Raw genomic sequence first — 20,088 nt, forward strand, 5'->3', positions numbered from 1 at the left:
AGTCCATCTACACAACTGGAGACAGTGTCCTGAGGACTCCAGAACCGAACCTACTATCCCTGCTTCAGCTGCAACTGAGGTCACACCCAGGACCCCCCAGGATTCCTGGGAAAGTTGAGGTAAATGCTAGTAAGGGTCACCTTGAATCTCTTTAGCTTTAGACCTTGACAGCATCAAGAGCTGGGCATAGGAAGAGTTTTATACCAAGTTGCAGAACCAAAGAAGGTGAACTTTCCTGAAGATACCCTGCAGCTTACTTTGTATCCAAGTCTCAAGTCAACAAAATACAAAGGACTGAAAGCAGATCCTTGTTGCCAGGGGCCAAGGCTGGAGAGAGAGGACTGACTGCAAAGAAGCCGCTGGAAACTTGGGGTGATGGAAATATTTTCTATCTTGATTGTGGTGCAGGATTACATGAGTGTATGTCTCTCTCAGAATTCATAGCACTGTACACATTAAAAGATGGATTTTACTCTCTATGCTGTATTGTTTGTTAAGAAATTAAATATATGAAGTGCAATATTCAAACCCTATTTGGTCTATGTAGCAAAGTCCAAATACCTTTTAAAAATGATTTCCTCTTGCTTCTTAAAAAAACTTTTTAAAAATGAAATTTCAAAGGTAGTGATTTCTACACCCTCGTGTTCATTGCAGCATTGTTTATAATAGTCAAGACATCAACACACAAATGGATAAAACAATTTGGCATATACTTGTTGTTGTTGTTCAGCTGCTAAGTCTGACTCTTTGTAACCCATGTGTGTGTGTGTGTGTGTCATATACTAAGTCTGACTGAGCATATACCAAGTTGCCATGAGCAAGTATAAATGTGTGAAGACAGTCAAAAGGTACAAACTTCCAGTTATAAGATGAATAAGTTCTGCGGACTTAATGTACCCTAACTATAGCATGGTGACCATGGTTAACGATATTGTGTTGTGCGCTTGAAAGTTGCTAAGAGAGTTCATTTTAAATGTTCTCACCATATACACATACACAAAGCTGTAACTGTGGTGGGGGTGATCGATGCGTTAACTCACTTTATTGTGGTAAACATTCTGCAACAGGTACATACATCAAATCATTCTGTGTAGCCCTTAGACTTATACAATGGTTATATGTCAATTATATTTCAATATAAAAATATAAAATTTTTCATATTGAAAAAATTCTCCTCAAGATCAGTATTGTGGATCTCACATTTTAAAAAGCAAAGCTATGGGGCTTCTCTGGTGGTCTAGTGGTAAAGAATCCACGTCCAAATTCAGGGGACATGGGTTTGAGCCCTGGTCTGGGAAGATCCCACATGCCGAGGGGCAATTAAGCCCATGTGCCACAACGACTGAGCTCACGCCCCACAATTACTGAAACCTGCACCCCGAGAGCCCATGTTCTATAAGAGAAACCACCGAAATGAGAAGCCTGAGCATCGCAAAGAACAGTAGCCCCCTCTTGCCGCAACCAGAGAAAGCCAAGGCAGCAGTGGAGACCGAGCACAATCAAAAATAAATAAATAAACCTTTTTTAAAGTAAAACTATTAATAAGAAGAAAATGCTAGAATAGAAATGAAACTGTTGGCTAAAAATAAAATCTGACAAGCACAATGCTACAGACTTTACATGAACTACCTAATTTAACGTGTACAACACTTATAGGTTGCTACCGCTATTCAAAAAAAAAAAAAAAAAAAAAATCAAGAGGCAAGGTTAACCAAGAATCCACAGATGACAGATGATAAAGCCAGAACTCAAATCTAGAGCAGTCTGGCTCCAAAGTACAAGCTTTTTAATCTTACTTTATTATATTCTTTCCTGGTGGCTCAGACGGTAAAGAATCTTCCTGCAATGCAGGAGACCCAGCTTCAATCCCTGGGTCAGAAAGATCCTCTGGAGATGGAAATGGCAACCCACTCCAGTGTTCTTGCCTGGAGAATCCCATGGACAGAGGAGCCTGGTGGGCTACAATCCATGGGGTCACAAAGAGTCAGACACGACTGAGCAACTAACACACACTCATATTTTTTCTAATCAAGGGGGCACTTCCTTTATTTCCTTAAATATTATTATATTGCTGAAAAATATTTTGCTAAGAAAGCTCAAAATAACTTGGAAGCCATAGCACTGTATGAGTGAGGTCAAAGGGCAGGAGTTTCTGGATGTACATATTAGTGTTGCTGGCAAAAGAAACCTCTGAGCTGTGGCATCTTTTTGTTCAAGGGGGAAAATGATAGGCACTGTCATTAGCTGAATTATGGGCCCCAGAGATACCTGGATGTCCTTCTAGTCCCTGGAATGTTGCTTTCTATGGCAAAAGGGACTTTGCAGAGGTGGCAAAGTGAAGGATTTACTGAAATGGAAAGATTATCTTGCATTATCTCAGTGGCACGTCCTGCAAGTTTCCCCCCAGGGCAGGTCAATGTTGATGTGTTGGACCTGGACCGCCCCCACTCCAAATTTCTTAACTTGTTAGGGGAAGGAGCTTTTTATTCAAGCTCATGCCATTAGCTATCTGAGAAAAAACGGATGACTCCCCAATATTCAGCTAACAGTCTGAATGAGCTTTGTAGCCCCCAGTCAGAAGTGCTAGAGGTGTAAAGAGTGATGGATGTAGGAATTTTGTGATCGTAGGAGTCAACGCTCATCTATTTGTGTAACCTGAAGCCCAAGTGTGGCCAGGATTTGAACTTGGCATTAGAGTTTGGTCTCACATGAGTAAGTTGTGTGTGTGCTTGTTTGCTCAGTCGTGTCCAACTCTTTTCGACCCCCTGGACTGTACCCTGCCAGGCTCCTCTGTCTGTGGGATTCTGCAGGCAAGATTACTGGAGTGGGTTGCCATTTCATTCTCCAGGGGATCTTCCTGACCCAGGGATTGAACCTGAGTCTCCTGTGTCTCCTGCATTGCAGGCAGATTCTTTACCTGCTGAGCCATCGGGGAAACCCAGGCTCCAGAATAAGAGGTTTACCTCCAGCATTTACTGTTATATGACCTTGAGCAGGTCAGTTCAGTTCAGTTCAGTCATTTTACCTCAAAAAGTCCATCTGTTCAAGGGGAAAACAGTACTTACTTCAGAGAGGTGTTGTGGAGGACAAAGTAAAATAATGCACGTGAAGCATTTGGCTCAGGACTGACTTGATTCCAGTACTCAGTAAACCTCAGCTTCCTCTGTTGGTATTTCCTCCCTCTGCCCAGGAAGTTCAGGGAAGAGCTCCCTCTAGAGGTGAGCAGTGGTTAGCTCTCTTTCTCTGGCCCTGCAGAGTCTAGGGACCACGCCAGCTGTCATGCCTATTACTGCTGAGCAGAAAGATGTTGTCCCTGCTTATAGATGTCCCTGTCACAAAGATGTTGGTCCCTGTCACCAAAAGTTCCCACCAATAACCTACAACTGGATTTACACTCTCTATGTGGAACTCTTTCCAAGAAGATCCCCTCTGCCTCAGCAGAGGCCCCAGAAATAAAGTGAAGTCACTCAGTCGTGTCCGACTCTTTGCAACCCCATGGACTGTAGATCCACCAGGCTCCTCCATCCAAGGGATTCTCCAGGCAAGAGTACTGGAGTGGGTTGCCATTTCCTTCTCCAGGGGAATGTTCCTCACCCAGGGATCGAACCCAGGTCTCCCGCATTGTAGGCAGATGCTTTACCGTCTGAGCCACCAAAACCTTGCTCTTTACCATTAAAAATTATGACTCTCCTTGAATGGAATGATCAACACTTAAATCACTATGCTAAATGGTAAAAGTGAACACTCCTCTCTGAAACAAAAATCCTTTGCAAAGCAATACCAAGAGCATAAGACAGCTTCCAGTTACCACCAAAGACTGCAAGAGTAATTCACCACCTGATTAAGTGCACGTGCTGAAGACACAAACACTAGCGGTTGAGGTACAGTCTTAAATACACATGCAAAAACCTCACTAATTTGCATACAGTGTTGAAAAAGGGCTTTCGACATCACCTTAGTTTAAGAGATGGGTTTTGTAAATATGGTTATTACTGAGGTCTCTATCTCTTTGGGAAATAAAGGATCGACATATTTTTTAGAAAGAACAAATATGTAAATCACAATAATAAAACTATAATATTATTCATTTATAACTATGGCTTCCTTGAACCTTTAAAACAATTTTTCCTGAAAAAAATTCATCTGAAACACACTGAACTACATGTTTTCAACATATTCTGATCTTTATCATGAATTAAATCCTTCCATTGTAACTGTACTTCTAAGGCAGACATTTCAGGAATGGTATGCAACAAATCCTATTAGAAATAAAGACGATATTCAATGAATAATAAGCCATCATCACTAAGATCTGATTAATTTTTAGTGCCTTTTTTATCCTGACACTTTTCACTGGGAGTTCAGTAGTAAATTCTAGAGCATATGGATGTCCATAAAGACTGACCTTGTTTGTTGATCTTGGTTAGCTATTCCATAAATTCCTACAGACTTTAAACATCATCAAATATTCTGCTGCGAGACATTGAGAGGTATCGTCCACCAGGCTGATATCTGAAAGGTGGATAAAGAAATGATCTTCCTGATTTAGATTCAAGAGGCTCATCAGTGAACGTTTCTCCATTAAAAACAAAGCAGCCCCAAATGTAGAAGGCAAGTGCTTCTTGGTCTATGATTCACTTACCTAGACCTGAGAAGAGTTTACCTCAGACCTATCCCTGGCACTCTCTGGATGGGTGACTTGTCCCTGTTTGCAGAATCACAGGACTGTAACAGTACATGTAGTAGTAGGATAAGTTGCTCAGTCATGTCTGATTCTCCGTGACGCAGGGACTGTAACCCACCAGGGACTGTAACCCACCAGGCTGCTCTGTCCATGGCGTTTCTCAGGCAAGAATACTGGAGTGGGTAGCCATTCCCTTCTCCAGGGGATCTTCCCAACCCAGAGACTGAGCCTGGGTCTCCTGCTTTGCCGGCAGATTCTTTACTGTCTGAGTCACCAGGGAAGCCTTACAAGCTCTTGTCAACCTAGCTCCTCATTTTTCAGTTGAGGAGCCTGAGAGTGGCTTGCCTAGACTCACACCAGAAGCTGGCATCAGAGCTGGACTAGACTCCTGATTCCCTTCCATGCCACCTACCCACGTTTCTATCGCTGATTCAGGTTTAACCTCATTCCTCTGCCTGGGACTTTGATGCCAGTGAGGGCCAGGAAACCAGGGCTGCCCACAGCTCCCAGCTGGGGCATACTGGAGACGCCCAGCTCTGCTCCACTCTCTCCTTGTTCACTCTGGCTCACACACCCTCATCGTCTCCTCTTTCTGCCCCATGGACAACTTTTCCTCGAACTGGAAACAATGCCCTGAAAACCCCCACTCATAGCCACAGGGGCCTGGAGCAGGAGCAAGGATGGCTGAGGAGAACAGGGAAAGCAAACTCAGGTCCTCCAGGGTTGTAGAAGACCTAAATATGCCTGGACCTGGAAGGTTTGTTTCCCCCAAAACCTGAGCTGCTCAGAGAAGGAAGTCACTCTTTGCTGCTCAGCCTTTCTGTCCCTTGAGACCATCAGTCAGCTGGGAAGGCCTTCCTTTCCAACTGCTCTCACCTACACACTGGAGAAGATCCTGATATTGGAAAGACTGAGGGCAAGAGAAGAAGGAGACAACAGAGGATGAGATGGCTGGATGGTATCACCAACTCAATGGACTTGAACTTGCGCAAACTCCAGGCGATGCTGAGGGACAGGGAGGCCTGGCGCGCTGCCATCCACGGGGTCACAAAGTGTCAGACACGGCTGAATGACTGAATAACAACATGTTTCTGTGGGTTAAGCATCCACAATCCTTGTAACCTCCTTTAAAGTGAGTCCTCTGAGGAGTAATGTTTCCTCAGACACACTTTGGTATATTAGTCAGTCAAACTGATTCTCCAAAAAGAAGAAGGCAAAACAGCAGGATACTTGCTTCCTGCTGTCCTCCAGTGACAATGCCATCAAGTCTGGGGTTGCAGTTTCCTGTCCACTGGGGGCCCGCAGGTCTGGGTGCAGAGGTAGCTGAGTAGGGCAGAGAAAAGGGAGGTAAGGAGTCTCTGAGGACAAGCTCCCCTTCTGAGAACACCTTCTCAGACTCAGCCTCCACCAGGCAAGATGGCGGATATGGTCTAGCATCTGGACAGCGGTGAGCAGAAAGGGGCAAGACCCCTGCTGCGAGCTGGCTTTTTTCCTTAAAATCACCCTCCCTTCTGTGCGGTCAGTGGCTCTCTATGAGCTATTTCCTCCTGCTTCAATGACATTCTACAAATCCCCTTTTCTGATATAAGTTTGAGTTAATTAAATCTGCGTTGGGTTGTGTTACAGGGCGCTTTGTGATATCAAGTGTCTGAGATAAAGAAACCTTTGAAGTCATTCATCTGAGTAGTTTCATAAAGGATGTCATAACTACCCTGACACCAACCAATCTTATCTTCCTAGAGTGTTGTTATGTGTGTAGCTTGGTGGAGTTTCATTATATTTGTAATCATTCTTTTCACCTTTCCACAATGGCCTTTTGATAAAAATCGCATTACCTTCTTGGGTTTCTTGTTCCTGGCTTGACTGCCAAAATCTATGGCACTTCATTGATGTTTCCTAATTTCTAATCATTTTGAGGTTTGTATAATCTGAGACTTAAGGGAAAATGCATTCCATTATTAAAAATGCCATCTCTGAGGTCACATGTGACTACTTAGTCCCCAAACTTGAAGGGTCTTCCCTTTCTCTGTCAGCTGATGGTTGAAAATGGCAAAAAATCCAAAGGAAGCCCACTGAAGCAACCACTGGAGAGTCTGAAAGAGGGGTCATCAGACATGGTTGGTTTCAGGAGTGCCAGTGCGTCATGAGAACGCAGCCCTTCTCCATCTCTCCTTCCTGTTGTCTCTGCTGCTTTTGTTCGTGGGACTATTCCCTGTTGTAGTTGACTCCCTCCAGGATTCAAATCCAACAGGAAAGAAAAATCTTCCCCTCTGCTCAACAAAAACAAGTTAGGATCTGTTCTCACTGAGCACAGTTAGTCTTCTTGGGACCAACGTCATCTCTGAGCACATCACTGTGGCTGTGATGACGTCCTGCCGTGTCGGGAGCGCTGAGGTAAGTAGATCAGTCCCAGAGCCCGAGGCACCATCAGTTCCACCAAGACAAGTGTTCTGAGAATGCACGTGGAGGATTTCCTGCCAAAGAAACTCCACTGACTACCGGCAGAAGGAAGATGAGAATAGACGCTGGAACAGCGCACGTCCTCTACTCTCCACCGCTTCCTTTACAAGGGCGCTTGATCTTGGTGCCCTTGAAAAAATCCCACGTTGCTGTCTTTCCTCACACAGGGCTCCCTGAATTCCCTTCTCTCTGACTGTCCCTCTTTGGTCCCCTCTTCCTGCTCCTCCCTTGAGAAGAAAGGGCTGGTCCGCGATTGTCCAACCCTAACCCCTCAGCTTAACCACATGGGGGTCAGACTCAGCTTGCCATCATCTCCTCTGTGCCTTTTCACCTAGAAAGCCACCCCTCTCCCCTCGCCTCCTCTCTCCACATTCACGTCCTCTATGCTAGAGTTCAGGCTTGCCTGGTAGCTCAGCCGGTAAAGAGTCTACTTGCAGTGTAGGAGACCCCAGTTCAATTCCTGGGTCGGGAAGATCCCCTGGAGAAGGAATAGGCTACCCACTCCAGTATTCTTGGGCTTCCCTGGTGGCTCAGCTGGTAAAGAATCTGCCTGCAACACGGGAGACCCGGGTTTAATCCCTGGGTTGGGAAGGGCCCCTGGAGGAGGGCATGGCAACCCACTCTAGTATTCTTAACTGGAGAATCCCCATGGACAGAGGAACCTGGTGGGCTACAGCCCATGGGGTCACAAAGAGTCAGACATGACTGAGCGACTAAGCATAGCACAGTACATGCCCCAAGTCAAATACTCTTTGCGAATCTTCCATCTCTAATTTTCAAGGCAGAAATAAACTCTCCCTTTCCTCTAAACTCATATATTTACCCTCTCTCAAAAGTAGAAACTTCTGGTTTATGTAGTTATAAATCAAAATATGTGTGTGTGTTACTGTTGTCTCTTAGTTCCCTGAGGGAGAGGATATCATTGATCATTGTTCCTCACATAATTAAGAATATTCAAAACGAAATCCAGATCAAGTGGCCCTTCCAGGCATGGGTATCTTCACTGTTGCAGAGATGTCTGTCTGTCTGTTTCCCTTCCTCCCTCCTTCTGCCTCTGTCTGTGTTTTGGTACAGACACATTTTTCATGAAGAGAAGAGATGAGGTGAATTTCTTTCCCAAAAGTGCCTTTTCTTATAAAGGAAAACAAATATTCCTCACCTTTAAAACTACCTCCATGAAAAGGAAACCCTCCTACACTCCATGAAAAGGAAACCCTCCTTACATTCCTACACTTGGTAGGAATGAAAACTGGTACTGTCACTATGGGGAACAGTATGGAGGTTCCTTGAAAAACTAAAAATAGAGCTACCATATGATCCAGCAATCCCACTCCTGGGCATACAGCCAGAGAAAACCATAATTCAAAAAGATAGATGTACCCCAATTCATTGGAACACTGTTTACAACAGCCATGGCATGGAAGCCACCTAAATGTCCACCAACAGAAGAACAGATAAAGATGTGGTATATACATATATACAGTGGAATATTACTCAGCCATAAAAAAGAATGCAGCAATATGGATGGATCTAGAGATTGTCACACTGAGTGAAGTCAGAGAAAGACAAACATGTGATGTCATTAATATGTGGAATCTAAAAAAAAATGATACAAATGAACTCCTTCAGCTCAGTTCAGTCGCTCGGTCGTGTCTGACTCTTTGCGACCCCATGAATCACAGCACGACAGGCCTCCTTGTCCATCACCAGCTCCCGGAGTTCACTCAAACTCATGGCCATCGAGTCAGTGATGCCATCCAGCCATCTCATCCTCTGTCATCCCCTTCTCCTCCTGCCCCCAATCTCTCCCAGCATCAGGGGCTTTTCAAATGAGTCAACTCTTCGCATCAGGTGGCCAAAGTACTGGAGTTTCAGCTTTAGCGTCAGTCCTTCCAGTGAACACCCAGGACTGATCTCCTTAAGAATGGGACTGGTTGGATCTCCTTGCAGTCCAAGGGACTCTCAAGAGTCTTCTCCAACACCACAGTTCAAAAGCATCAATTCTTCAGCACTCAGCCTTCTTAACAGTCCAACTCTCACATCCATACCTGACCACTGGAAAAACTATAGCCTTGACTAGACGGACCTTTGTTGGCAAAGTAATTTCTCTGCTTCTTAATATGCTGTCTAGGTTGGTCGTAACTTTCCTTCCAAGGAATAAGCGTCTTTTAATTTCATGGCTGCAATCACCATCTGCAGTGATTTGGAGCCCCCCCCAAAATAAAGTCTGACACTGTTTCCACTGTTTCCCCATCTATTTCCCATGAAGTGATGGTGGGAATACCAGACCACCTGACCTGCCTCTTGAGAAACTGAGAAACACTGGGCTAGAAGAAGCACAAGCTGGAATCAAGATTGCTGGGAGAAATATCAATAACCTCAGATATGCAGATAACACCACCCTTATGGCAGAAAGTGAAGAGGAACTAAAAAGCCTCTTGATGAAAGTGAAAGTGGAGAGTGAAAAGGTTGGCTTAAAGCTCAACATTCAAAAAACGAAAATCATGGCATCTGGTCTCATCAATTCATGGCAAATAGATGGGGAAACAATGGAAACAGTGTCAGACTTTATTTTGGGGGGCTCCAAAATCACTGCAGATGGTGATTGCAGCCGTGAACTTATTATCAAAACAGAAAGGGACTCAGAGTTAGAAAATAACAGAGTTACCAAAGTGGGGAGGGAGGATCAGAAGACTGGGATTAACATATACAGACTATTATATATAAAACAAATAACCAAAAAGAGCCTACTGTGCAGCACAGGGGACACAACTCAGCACTGTGTAATAACCTACATGGGAACAGAATCTCAAAGCGTGGATACATGTATAACTGACCCACCTCACTGTAGAGCGGAAACTAATACAACATTGTAAATATCTTACACCCCAATAAAAGTTCATATAAATATGTTAATATAAATACTTTTATATTAAATAAAAGTATCCAATAAAAGTTCATATAAATAAACTTTTAAAAATAAATTAATAAAACTACCCTCAAGATGTTTCCCTTCTAATGACCAAGACCTACACATACACCAGGATTCAGAGCAGCAGAGTCTGAGTTGCACTGACCTTTGGCCCATCCTTTGGGTGCAGGCCCGGCCCCGGGTTGGCGGGACTGTGGTTGGAGGTGGATACGTCCCTTCTCTCCGCCCCACCCCGCCCCGCGGCCGAGTTGATAAACCCGGACGCGGGGCCCTGGGGCTGTCCCCAGGCACCGAGGAGGAGCGCGCCCCTCGCCATGGCTGCGCGGTCGCTCCTCCTGATCCGCGGAGGGCGCGTTGTGAACGACGACTCCTCGCTGGAGGCCGACGTGCTGGTGGAGGACGGCGTGGTGCGGGCGGTGGGGCGCCACGTGCTGCCGCCCGGGGACGCGCCAGCCGGGCTGCGGGTCCTCGACGCCGCCGGCAAGCTGGTCCTGCCCGGCGGCATCGACACGCACACACACATGCAGTTCCCCTTCATGGGCTCGCGCTCCGTGGACGACTTCCATCTGGGCACCAAGGTACCCGGCCCCCGCGCGCCCTTACACCCTGGACGCCCGCCCAGCTCTCGGCCACCTCTCCTGCGGTCCCCGGACCCCGAGGAGCGAGCCGGGGCGACCCCGCAGGATGCCGGCCCCCAAGCTGAGCTCCCTTCTTCTGGGTGGTCCTCCTCGGGGGGTTATCAGCTCAGCTTCGGCCGAGCCAGACACCCCCCTGATCCTCTCTTTGGGTAATCTGACTCGTTTAAAGCAACCTATTCCTTCACCCTCGTTTCTCTACCCCCCTCTCCCAAACCCTTCCTTTTCGCTGGGTGTTCTGTGAAACTCCGGAAGTCCTCCTTAATATCTATACTCTTTATAGTCGACGCTCTCAGCCAAAACCAAGTGAAAAATCCATTCACCCAGTAGTTACCGCCTTGACTCAAAAGTTAGCAGCGCACGGCGGGTGATGGTGATGAGCCCAGGACATCCACATATCTTTGCTGCCACCCGCCAAAAATCCCATGGACGGAGGAGCCTGGTAGGCTCCTAAAGGATGCAGTGCATGGGGCCTCTAGGAGTCGGACACGACTGAGCGACTTCACTTTCACTTTTCACTCTAATGCATTGGTGAAGGAAATGGCAAACCACTCCAGTGTTCTTGCCTGGAGAATCCCAGGGACGGAGGAGCCTGGTGGGATGCCATTTCTGGGGTCGCACAGAGTCGGACACGACTGAAGCGACTTAGCAGCAGCAGCAGCAGCAAGCAGAAAAAGTATTCATGCAAGGCCGACTAGGGTTTCCAAGAGCGCTGTTGCAGAAACGGTCTCCCAGCGCTAGCTCTCGACCTGACCCCGCCCGTCTCCGACCTGCTTGCCTGGGACATCAAATTCAGACCCTGATTCTTGCTGATTGAGCACCAGCGGCTTTCACAGCGGGGTCGAAGCATCAGATTACAGATCTCCCCCGGTGAGGGAGGCCTGGGTTTCTCTAGACACAAAGGCCTAAAAACTCAGCCTATGAAAAGAACTGAAACCAATCTCCAAAGCTCCCGGAAGAAAAAAAAAAAATCAGTAGATGAAGAGGGTAGTTTATAGGAACCTGAAGTTAAAACTGCACGCAGCTTCTTTGGCTAGAGCCTGACCTGCAGCCTTCTCGAGGCTCTGTTGGGGCTGTGGTGGGAGAGCCGGCTCCTTGCAAAATGCAAGGAGCGATACCCTGAAGGTCTGAGCTCTCTGTGCGGGTTATTTCTCATTGACCATGCTCTGATGTGTACGAAGCAAATCGGGCAGTTAGTCCAAGTACAGGCTGTGCAGTTACAAAGCAGTTTTGAGGATTTATCCATTACCCTACCGATTTCTAACAGCTTTACTCTCTCTACACCTCTCTTCCTCCACGTTCCCAGTCCTCTATGATTGACCAAAATGTTTAAGAAAAAAAAAACTATCTGACCCAGAGAGAAGGTCTGGGGCAGGCTGCTGACTCCAACGTTTGCAAAGCTTCCTCTTAGTTACTAATTATCAGGACAACGGTCAAGGTCTTTTATAGGAAAGATCAGTATCTGTTGAAGAGTATTCACTTTTCTCTTTTGCTAAAATGTGAAATTTGCTAACTTTCAACAACATGTAAAATACATTTTTTCAGATATCCAAGCAATTCACGATTGTAGAAAGTTGGGGGAAAAAAGTAGGAAAGTAGAAAAAGGAACAATATTACCCATAATCTCTCACTCAGTGACAATGTTTTGGTTTAATGTCTTTATGGTTTTCATATGCTTTATTTTACATAACTGAGGTGGTATTGTATGTGTGTGTATAAGTGTGTGTACCTGTATGTAGAAATCGCTCACCCTGTTGTATTCAGTTATCGTACATGAACTTTCTGTTGTCACGGACTCACCATTCACTCGGTGCATTGCTGATGGCAGGGCATTTCATTGACACCTCCATTAACCACATAGGGAAATGCTGTTGCCGATCATCCGTCACCAGGCCCACTAGCATCATTCCCCTTCATTATTTCCCTTTCTCTCATCCCAGATGAAGCAGCCAAGAAGGGTTAGGATGCTGTGGGGAAGGCACATTCTTTCTTTCTCAAGATGATTGGTGCATGCCCAAAGATCCAAGGAGGTGGTTCTCAGCTTTCTACATGTTCTTGCCCATTCTGGGATTCCAGTTTGGAGAGGTTTATGATTCCATTATGGTAAAGAATCCGCCTGCAATGTAGGAGACCTGGGCTCGAAAGATCCCCTGGAGAAGGGAAAGGCTACCCACTCCAGTATTCTGGCCCGTAGAATTCCATGGACTGTATAGTCCATGGGGTCGCAAAGAGTTGGACACGACTGAGCGATTTGCACTTTCACTTCACTTCACGCTTCCATACTTAGAAGACAGCTTTTTGTAGCATATTATTTGAAGAACTTACTGGTTGATTCTTTAGGCATTTCTCACTTAAAGGTTGTCAAAACATTAAAGGAAAACATGTTTTTCATGAGCTTAGAATTGGGAGCAGAAAACGATATGGTCAGAGATAAGGTCAAAGATTGAGCAAAGACTGAATGCATGTTGAACATTAAACAGGACTCACAAAAGGGCAAAGTTGCAAAAGTTTACTTCGAAATCCATTGGTTGGATCCCAGGAGATACCCACCCTCCCACCTCCACTCCCTAAACAGATGAGACTCCATAACAGGGAACCAAACAGGTAAATATAGATAAACATGAGCATTAAAGTATTGGCCTGAGTTCTGAAAGAAGGCCATTATGAAGTTATTTTGTCCTCTTTTCTAGAGTCTTCACGATAATTCCCAATGCAGGGTTGGTGGTTTTGGGTTTGGGGAAATAGGGACAAAGAAGTCTTTTGTAAATGCTGGTCATATTTTATACTAAACTTGAAACACACGAGTACTGTTGAGCAGCCTTTGCTTCATCAATCTGTGCGATGTTTTAGGCACCGTGCTAAGCTGTGCTTTGTCTTCCAACAATCCCAGGCGCCACTGTCTACCCTTTGCAGTCAACGAAGCTGAAACATAAGTCACGTGGCCATGGCTGCACACCGAGTAAGTGGCAGAGTGGTTCTTCACATTCAGGACCACCTGCCTTCTATGCTAGATTCTCTTCCTTTCTGAAATGATGACTTTAACAAAAATCTAATGTTTAAATTCACCAAAGTGGCAGTAGGTCGGTGAAAAACCTATATAACTAAGGGGTATGTTATTGTGAGATGTCTTTTGTCAAAGACAGAGCAAAGTCAACCTTAAGATATACAGTAGCCCTTCACCTTCCCAGTGCTGGAGGCAGTTAAGGTTGTCAAAATAAATATATACCGCAGGGAGTGGGTTTGTGAAACCTTTGTACTTGCGTTTATCGCCACAACATCTCTAAGGGTACCTTAAGTACAGAAAGCCATAAAGTAAGAATGATATATCATGCTTTCAGGAGATGGGCCCAAAAGGTTAGACCAATGTGCGCTTCCTGCAAGCACCAGGCTGATCATTTATAATATCTGACAAACAGAAGGGATACTGTTTGTGGTGTTCTATGTATTGATCACTAGGTTGTGATGGAGCCAAATTTAAAAACTGAAATATAGGTCAACCAAAGGTTACATATGTTGGAATCTAATTCATGTCAGAGGTAGGTTTAAAGCTTATAATTGTTGTGGGGAGGGGGGTGGGAGGGGGGCTCATGTTTGGGAACGCATGTACACCTGTGGTGGATTCATGTCAATCTATGCCAAAACCAATACAGAATTGTAAAGTAAAAATTAAAAATAAATAAATTAATTTAAAAAAAATAAAAAAATAAATAAATAAAGCTTATAATTGATTTACTTAGTTACAGGTAAAAGCCTTCCATCCGATATAACTAATGGTAATAGCATTCTGCTTTAAAGAAATCACATTTCATCTTGTTATCCTGTACTAGATATACAGTAGTCTTCCAATAATTTAATATCTGTTGTGAAAAACAATGGGATTCTTTATTCAAATGGGTATTGTAAATTAGATAAACTTGAAGGAACTATGACTGCTTTTACAACATCCTGTGATAAGACAGTGAATTAAAAGAACTCAGTCAGTTTTCAAATATATATCTATTTGTATTCAGACATAGACACAGCTTGGAGTGGGTGGACTCACATTAAAAACATGGCAGCATCAGTAGCTGGCAAAAATATCATTTTTTTTTAAACTGAGAGAATGTAGAATACTTTTTATGTGAAGGACAAAAAGTCCTCAAAATGATCAAGAGAGAAAATTATACTTTGCTCTGGAACTTTTTGGTAAAATGCCATGACGGTGATTACTTATAATAAGAGAGTGGAAGGTATATGATTAAGCACACTTTACGGTTGTATTTATAGAGCTTCCTCACCTTGTAGAAGAGCTGTGATTCAGAGAGTTTGGTTGCAAACCAAACCTCTTTTCTGTTGCCTCTCTTTCGGAGCTCCAGGATGGGTTTCAGAAGCTGTGCGGGCAAGTCAGTTCTTGTCTTGGTGTTGTCGATGTTTCCTTACCTGCAAAACAAGGCAATAATAGTGAGCGCATCTTTGATTAAAAAAAATTATTTAAGTAATGAAAAATATATATTCATCATTCAGGAAAAGGCTGGAAATTATAGTCACTTAATATATATCAGTTGAATGAAGAAACTGCTCTTTTTCTTAAAAAAAAAAAGGAAAATACAGAAGAGTATAAAGAAAAATAATAGCTAGATGGCCTACAGTTTCAACATTTTGCTTTTAACATTTTCCTTTCAGATTTTTCTTTTTTGGGAGGGACATATGAACTTTTTCCCTTGTACTGAATTGTGCGTGTGCTTTGGGATCAGCCTTATTCATGAAACCTTTCCCCAGGATCTTCACTGTTGTCAGAGAATTTGATTTCTGTGCCCCGTTGTCTTGTCCAAGACTGAGTCCCAGGTCTTTCTCTCTGGTCTTCTATCTCTTCTGCATCAGGCTTCCATTTCTGCCCATCTGAATATGTCCCATAAGCGCCTCAGACTTCAAGTCCTCAAATTTATCCTTCTCTTCTAGTGCTTGATCTGTTTTTCTTCCTGTTTCCCCTACTGTTAACTCCACTCTCAGCTTGTTCCTGTTGGACATTTTGGTGGTATCCAGCTTTTTTTTGGCTTGTGTATAACAATGTAACGTAATTCGTTGCTCAGATGCTTGATAATTGACGTGGAAATCACCCCTCAGGGTGAAATGCCTGGGCCAGCATTGGATCCATCTTAAGAGAGTCTAACACCTACATCCAGATTGTCTTTCAGTTTATGCCCCAATCCCCACCCACCTCTACAGCAATACATCCTAATTCCCATCTCACTGCATCCTAGCTAACTGTGGATGTTGACTTTTACAAAATTGATGCTAATTTAACAGGAAAAGCATAGAATTTCTTACTGTTTTTAAACAAGCATTTCTTTAATTGCTGGTAAGGATGAGCTTTGAACATGCTTGTGTTACTAGCTTCCATATTCCAGCTGTAAAAGTGTGTAATTCCATGATTTCCATTAGTGGCTATTTACTGATTACAAATTTGATCTTTGTACTAATCAGAAAACAAAAATAAAACCATCTCAAAGGTTAATTTGAAGCCACTCAGTGTGAAGTAGGGCTTTGGCTCTATTGAGAGTGTTGTGTGTTTGGAAGCCTTTCATTGAATTTTATAGAATCCGGGACTTGCCTTCTTTCAGTTTTCATATTTGTGTTTTGCATGCTTTTCACTTCCACTTGTTTTTTCCTTCATTTATCTGGACCACATGTCTTCAGTGTCTGTCAGAGGTAGTCAGGAATCACGGTTTCCTTGATACTGCTATCAGGAAGGAAAACTTTTCCTCTAGCCACTTACGTTTAGTTTGGTGGGTAGCTCAGTCGGTAAAGAATCTGCCAGCAGTACAGGAGACTCAAGTTTGATCCCTGGGTTGGGATGATCCCCTGGGGAAAGAAACCAAGGCAAACTACTCCAGTACTCCTGCCTGGAAAATCCCATGGACAGAGGAGCCTGGTGGGCTGCAGTCCATGGAATCAGAAGAGTCAGACATGACTTAGCGACTAAAACCATCCCTACGAAATGAACTGACAAAAGATAGATTCGAAAGAGGAAAGATAGATTTTTAAAATTCATGTACATTTAGGCCAAGTTCACAGAAAAATGTGATTCAAGAAGGCAAGTTAGAATTAGGGACTTCCATATCACCTTGGGGCTTCCCCAGGACTCAGTGGTAAAGAATCCATCTGCCAGCGCAGGAGACACAGGAGATGCAGGTTCGATCCCTGGGTCGGAAAGATCACTTGGAGGAGGAAGTAGCAACCCACTCGTATTCCAGCCTGAAAACCTCCATGGACAGAGGAGCATGGCCCGCTAGAGTCCAAAAGGTCACAAAGAGTCAGACATGACTGAGCACAGGCATGCCTATCACCTTAACACGGGAAGGGCACCTATGGGAAGACAAATGGCTTTTAGGAGAGACCGATGGCCTCTTAGGAGAATAGATGGAGATACGATATTTCATGACAAGATCTATTTAGGTGTGGTGCAAGCTTCTAGTCTCAGGTCGTAAGAGTCATTTTCCTGGAAGGGGATTTATGACAATTCAATTCGTTTTTGAAAGGCTCTGCTTTCAGGCAGATAAAGGAGTTCGGGGGAGGCGGCGGGGGGAAGGCATCTATTCTCAGATGCCTTCAGCTCAAAATGATTTTTATGCCACAATGGAATATTCTGGACCTCATCACTGCCATTTAATATGGAATAATCTTAAGCGATGGATTTTTAAAGTTCATAATTAGGTTCCATGAATTCAGGCAGCAAATAATTCTCGGAAACCCCCTAAGTGCCAGGCATTGTGGTTAGGGTTATAGAGATGAAACCGTGATCTTTGTTCTCAATGGCAGACAGACTGGAGGTATACGGGGCTCTAATTTTTCCTGGCTTTGGTAATAAATTATACGCAGTGAGCTTTTGGATGTGTAGGCTTAACTTGAATTTTGTGTGACTGTTTTTGAGTGAACACTTGCAATCTGGCATTTTCCCTTGTGCTTAGTAACCAGTCATAATTGCTGACATCACTGGGCTACATTTCTGATAAGTGAGCTTCAGCACCTGCCCAGAGCCTTCCCCTCAACACTGCTTTGTCCTCTTCTTTTCAGATGTCAAGTAACAATCGAGGAAGGACACCTCACTTTTTCTGTTACATTTCATTGCCTTCAATACAGAAATTGTGTGTTACAGTGATAGTAGTCGTGAGTTCCTGAGTCCTGAGGATCTGTTTAACCATAAATGCTTAAAATAAAGCAAATCATAATCTTTAAAAAAAAAACACACAGGAAATTATTGGAAGCATAGATATAAAAATAGACTAATTCTGTTTTGTTAAAAGTCCTATTTAACACTGATTAAGTAATACGCTTGGGACAAAACTGAGCATTCAGCTTTCAAATGTGTTTAGAGTCTACATTCCATGTTAACAGTTTCATAGAAGGATCTTGGAGACAACGCAGCCAGAGCTAGCAATTTTTTTTGAGAAACGCAATTGCATGTGAGTATGCAATCTGCACAACTTTCCCACTTTGCTATTGAAGAAGTGAATCATCCTAATTATTCTACCTCATAATTTCTGGGAGAAATTCATTGGTCTCTCTTCCTTTCTCCCTTAAACATTTAAAGAATATTTATGTACTGTAACAGGCATGAGGCATATGGTGATGAAACTACATCAACTATATAAAAAAAATCTCTGGAGGATGGGATAAAAGTTCCCTAAAGCAGGCCAGTAGGCAGCCAGGGCTAAGACTCACAGAACTGGGGACTTCCCTGACAATCCAGTGGTTAAGACTTCACCTTTCAAGGCAGCAGGTGCAGGTTTGATCCCTAATCAGGGAGCTAAGATTCCACATGCTTCACAGTCAAAAAACCAAAACATAAAACAGAAGCAATATTGTAACAAATTCAGTAAAGACTTTAAAAATGGTCCACATCCAAAAAAAAAAAATTCTTAAGAAAAAAAGAGTCACTGGATTAGAGAAGAGACAAGGAGAAAAGAATGTGGGTGGCTTGACTCTCTGATATGGAAAGGAACTCAGATCATGCAGAGCTTTATGAAGCTGTGTGATGTCTGTTTTCCTTCATCCTAACAGCATAGGGAAGTCAGTAAAAGATGGGAAGTGTCTAGCGTGGCTGGGGACAAGGTGACAGCACAGAGGCTCACTGCTCTAGTCTGGTCAGGAGATGCAGGTCGCACTCTGAGCAGTGCGGGAAGTATGGTGACTCAGGGTGTATGTCGGGGAGGGGATACGTTCGCTGGCGGATTGGACTTGGTGATACCAGTGAAGAAGAGAGGTAGATATCAAGGGTACCTCCTGAGTCTGTGGTTTGCCCAGCTGGATGAGTGACGGTGTGATTAATATTTCACACCTGGGGAGGCAAGGAGTATGGCAAGGTACTTTGGGGCATCTCTTTTAAAGTATTTTTATTTATTTTTAATTTCATTTATCTATGTTTTATTTTTGGCCTTGCTGGATCTCCATTGCTTCGTTCGGGCTTCCTCTAGTTGTGGTGCGTGGGTTCTCACGGTGGCGGCTTCTCCTGTCGCGGAGCACCGGCTCTAGAGTGCACGGGTTCTGTTGCCCCTCAGCATGAGGGATCTTCCAGGACCAGGGATCAAACCCATGTGCCCCGTACTGGCAGGTGGACTCCCACCCACTGGACCACCAGGGAAGTCCCTGTGGAGGACATCTTTTTACAAAGCTGGTTATGCATCTGAAGTTAGAGTATAGACTAGAATCATGAAATCTGCTTTCCTAAGTCTTAGTGACTATGAGAATGTTGAAAATTCAGCCAAGTGGTTTTCTCCCTAAGGCTCAAATGTCCTGTTGGATTTCTTTTTGATTCATTTGAGTTGAGCAAGTCCTGTGATAAATTTTAATGCAACAAAGTCACTTGTTCCAAGATGAGCTTAGAAATGAAAATTCAGCAAGCCCATAAAAGAAAACACTTGAGATGCTTTCAATAATTATTTACAATCTAATACAGTCTTAAGTAAAATCTTGTGTTATGTAATATCATAACCCTACTGTTGGTTAGAGTTTATCCCAATTTATGTTCAGTCACAGAAAGGAGATCAAACCAGTCAATCCTAAATGAAATCAACCCTGAATATTCATTGGAAGGACTGATGCTGAAGCTGAAGGTCCAATACTTTGGCTAGCTAATGTGAATAGCCAACTCTTTGGAGAAGACCCTGATGCTGGGAAAGACTGAATGCAAAAGGATAAGAGAGAGGCAGAGGATGAGATAGGTAGTATCGCTAACTCAATGGACATGAATCTGAGCAAACTCCAGGAGATGGTGAAGGACAGAGAAGCCTGCTGTGCTGCAGTCCATGGGGTGTCAAAGCGTCAGACATGACTTAGAGACTGAACAATAAGGTTTGCACATAAGATAGCAAGTACATGCTCTTTTCTCCCTAAGAGAA

At 43.9% G+C, this 20,088-nt stretch overlaps 1 protein-coding gene across 2 annotated transcripts in view; it reads left to right on the top strand.

Moving 5' to 3' along the window:
• The first annotated feature begins 10,367 nt into the window (after positions 1 to 10,367).
• Positions 10,368 to 20,088, top strand: part of DPYS (dihydropyrimidinase) — a 100,963-nt gene continuing 91,242 nt past the window's right edge. Inside the window, exon 1 of one of the 2 annotated variants that reach the window (XM_040261896.1) lies at positions 10,368 to 10,654. In XM_040261896.1, the coding sequence (XP_040117830.1) occupies positions 10,391 to 10,654 (264 nt within the window). In that variant the 5' untranslated portion in view covers positions 10,368 to 10,390. Of the gene's footprint in view, positions 10,655 to 10,859; positions 11,837 to 20,088 lie in introns of those variants that run through there. The other variant, XM_040261897.1, reaches the window with a different exon arrangement.

This window comes from Oryx dammah, unplaced genomic scaffold (assembly GCF_014754425.2).
Source record: "Oryx dammah isolate SB20612 unplaced genomic scaffold, SCBI_Odam_1.1 HiC_scaffold_19, whole genome shotgun sequence".
Taxonomy (NCBI): domain Eukaryota; kingdom Metazoa; phylum Chordata; class Mammalia; order Artiodactyla; family Bovidae; genus Oryx; species Oryx dammah.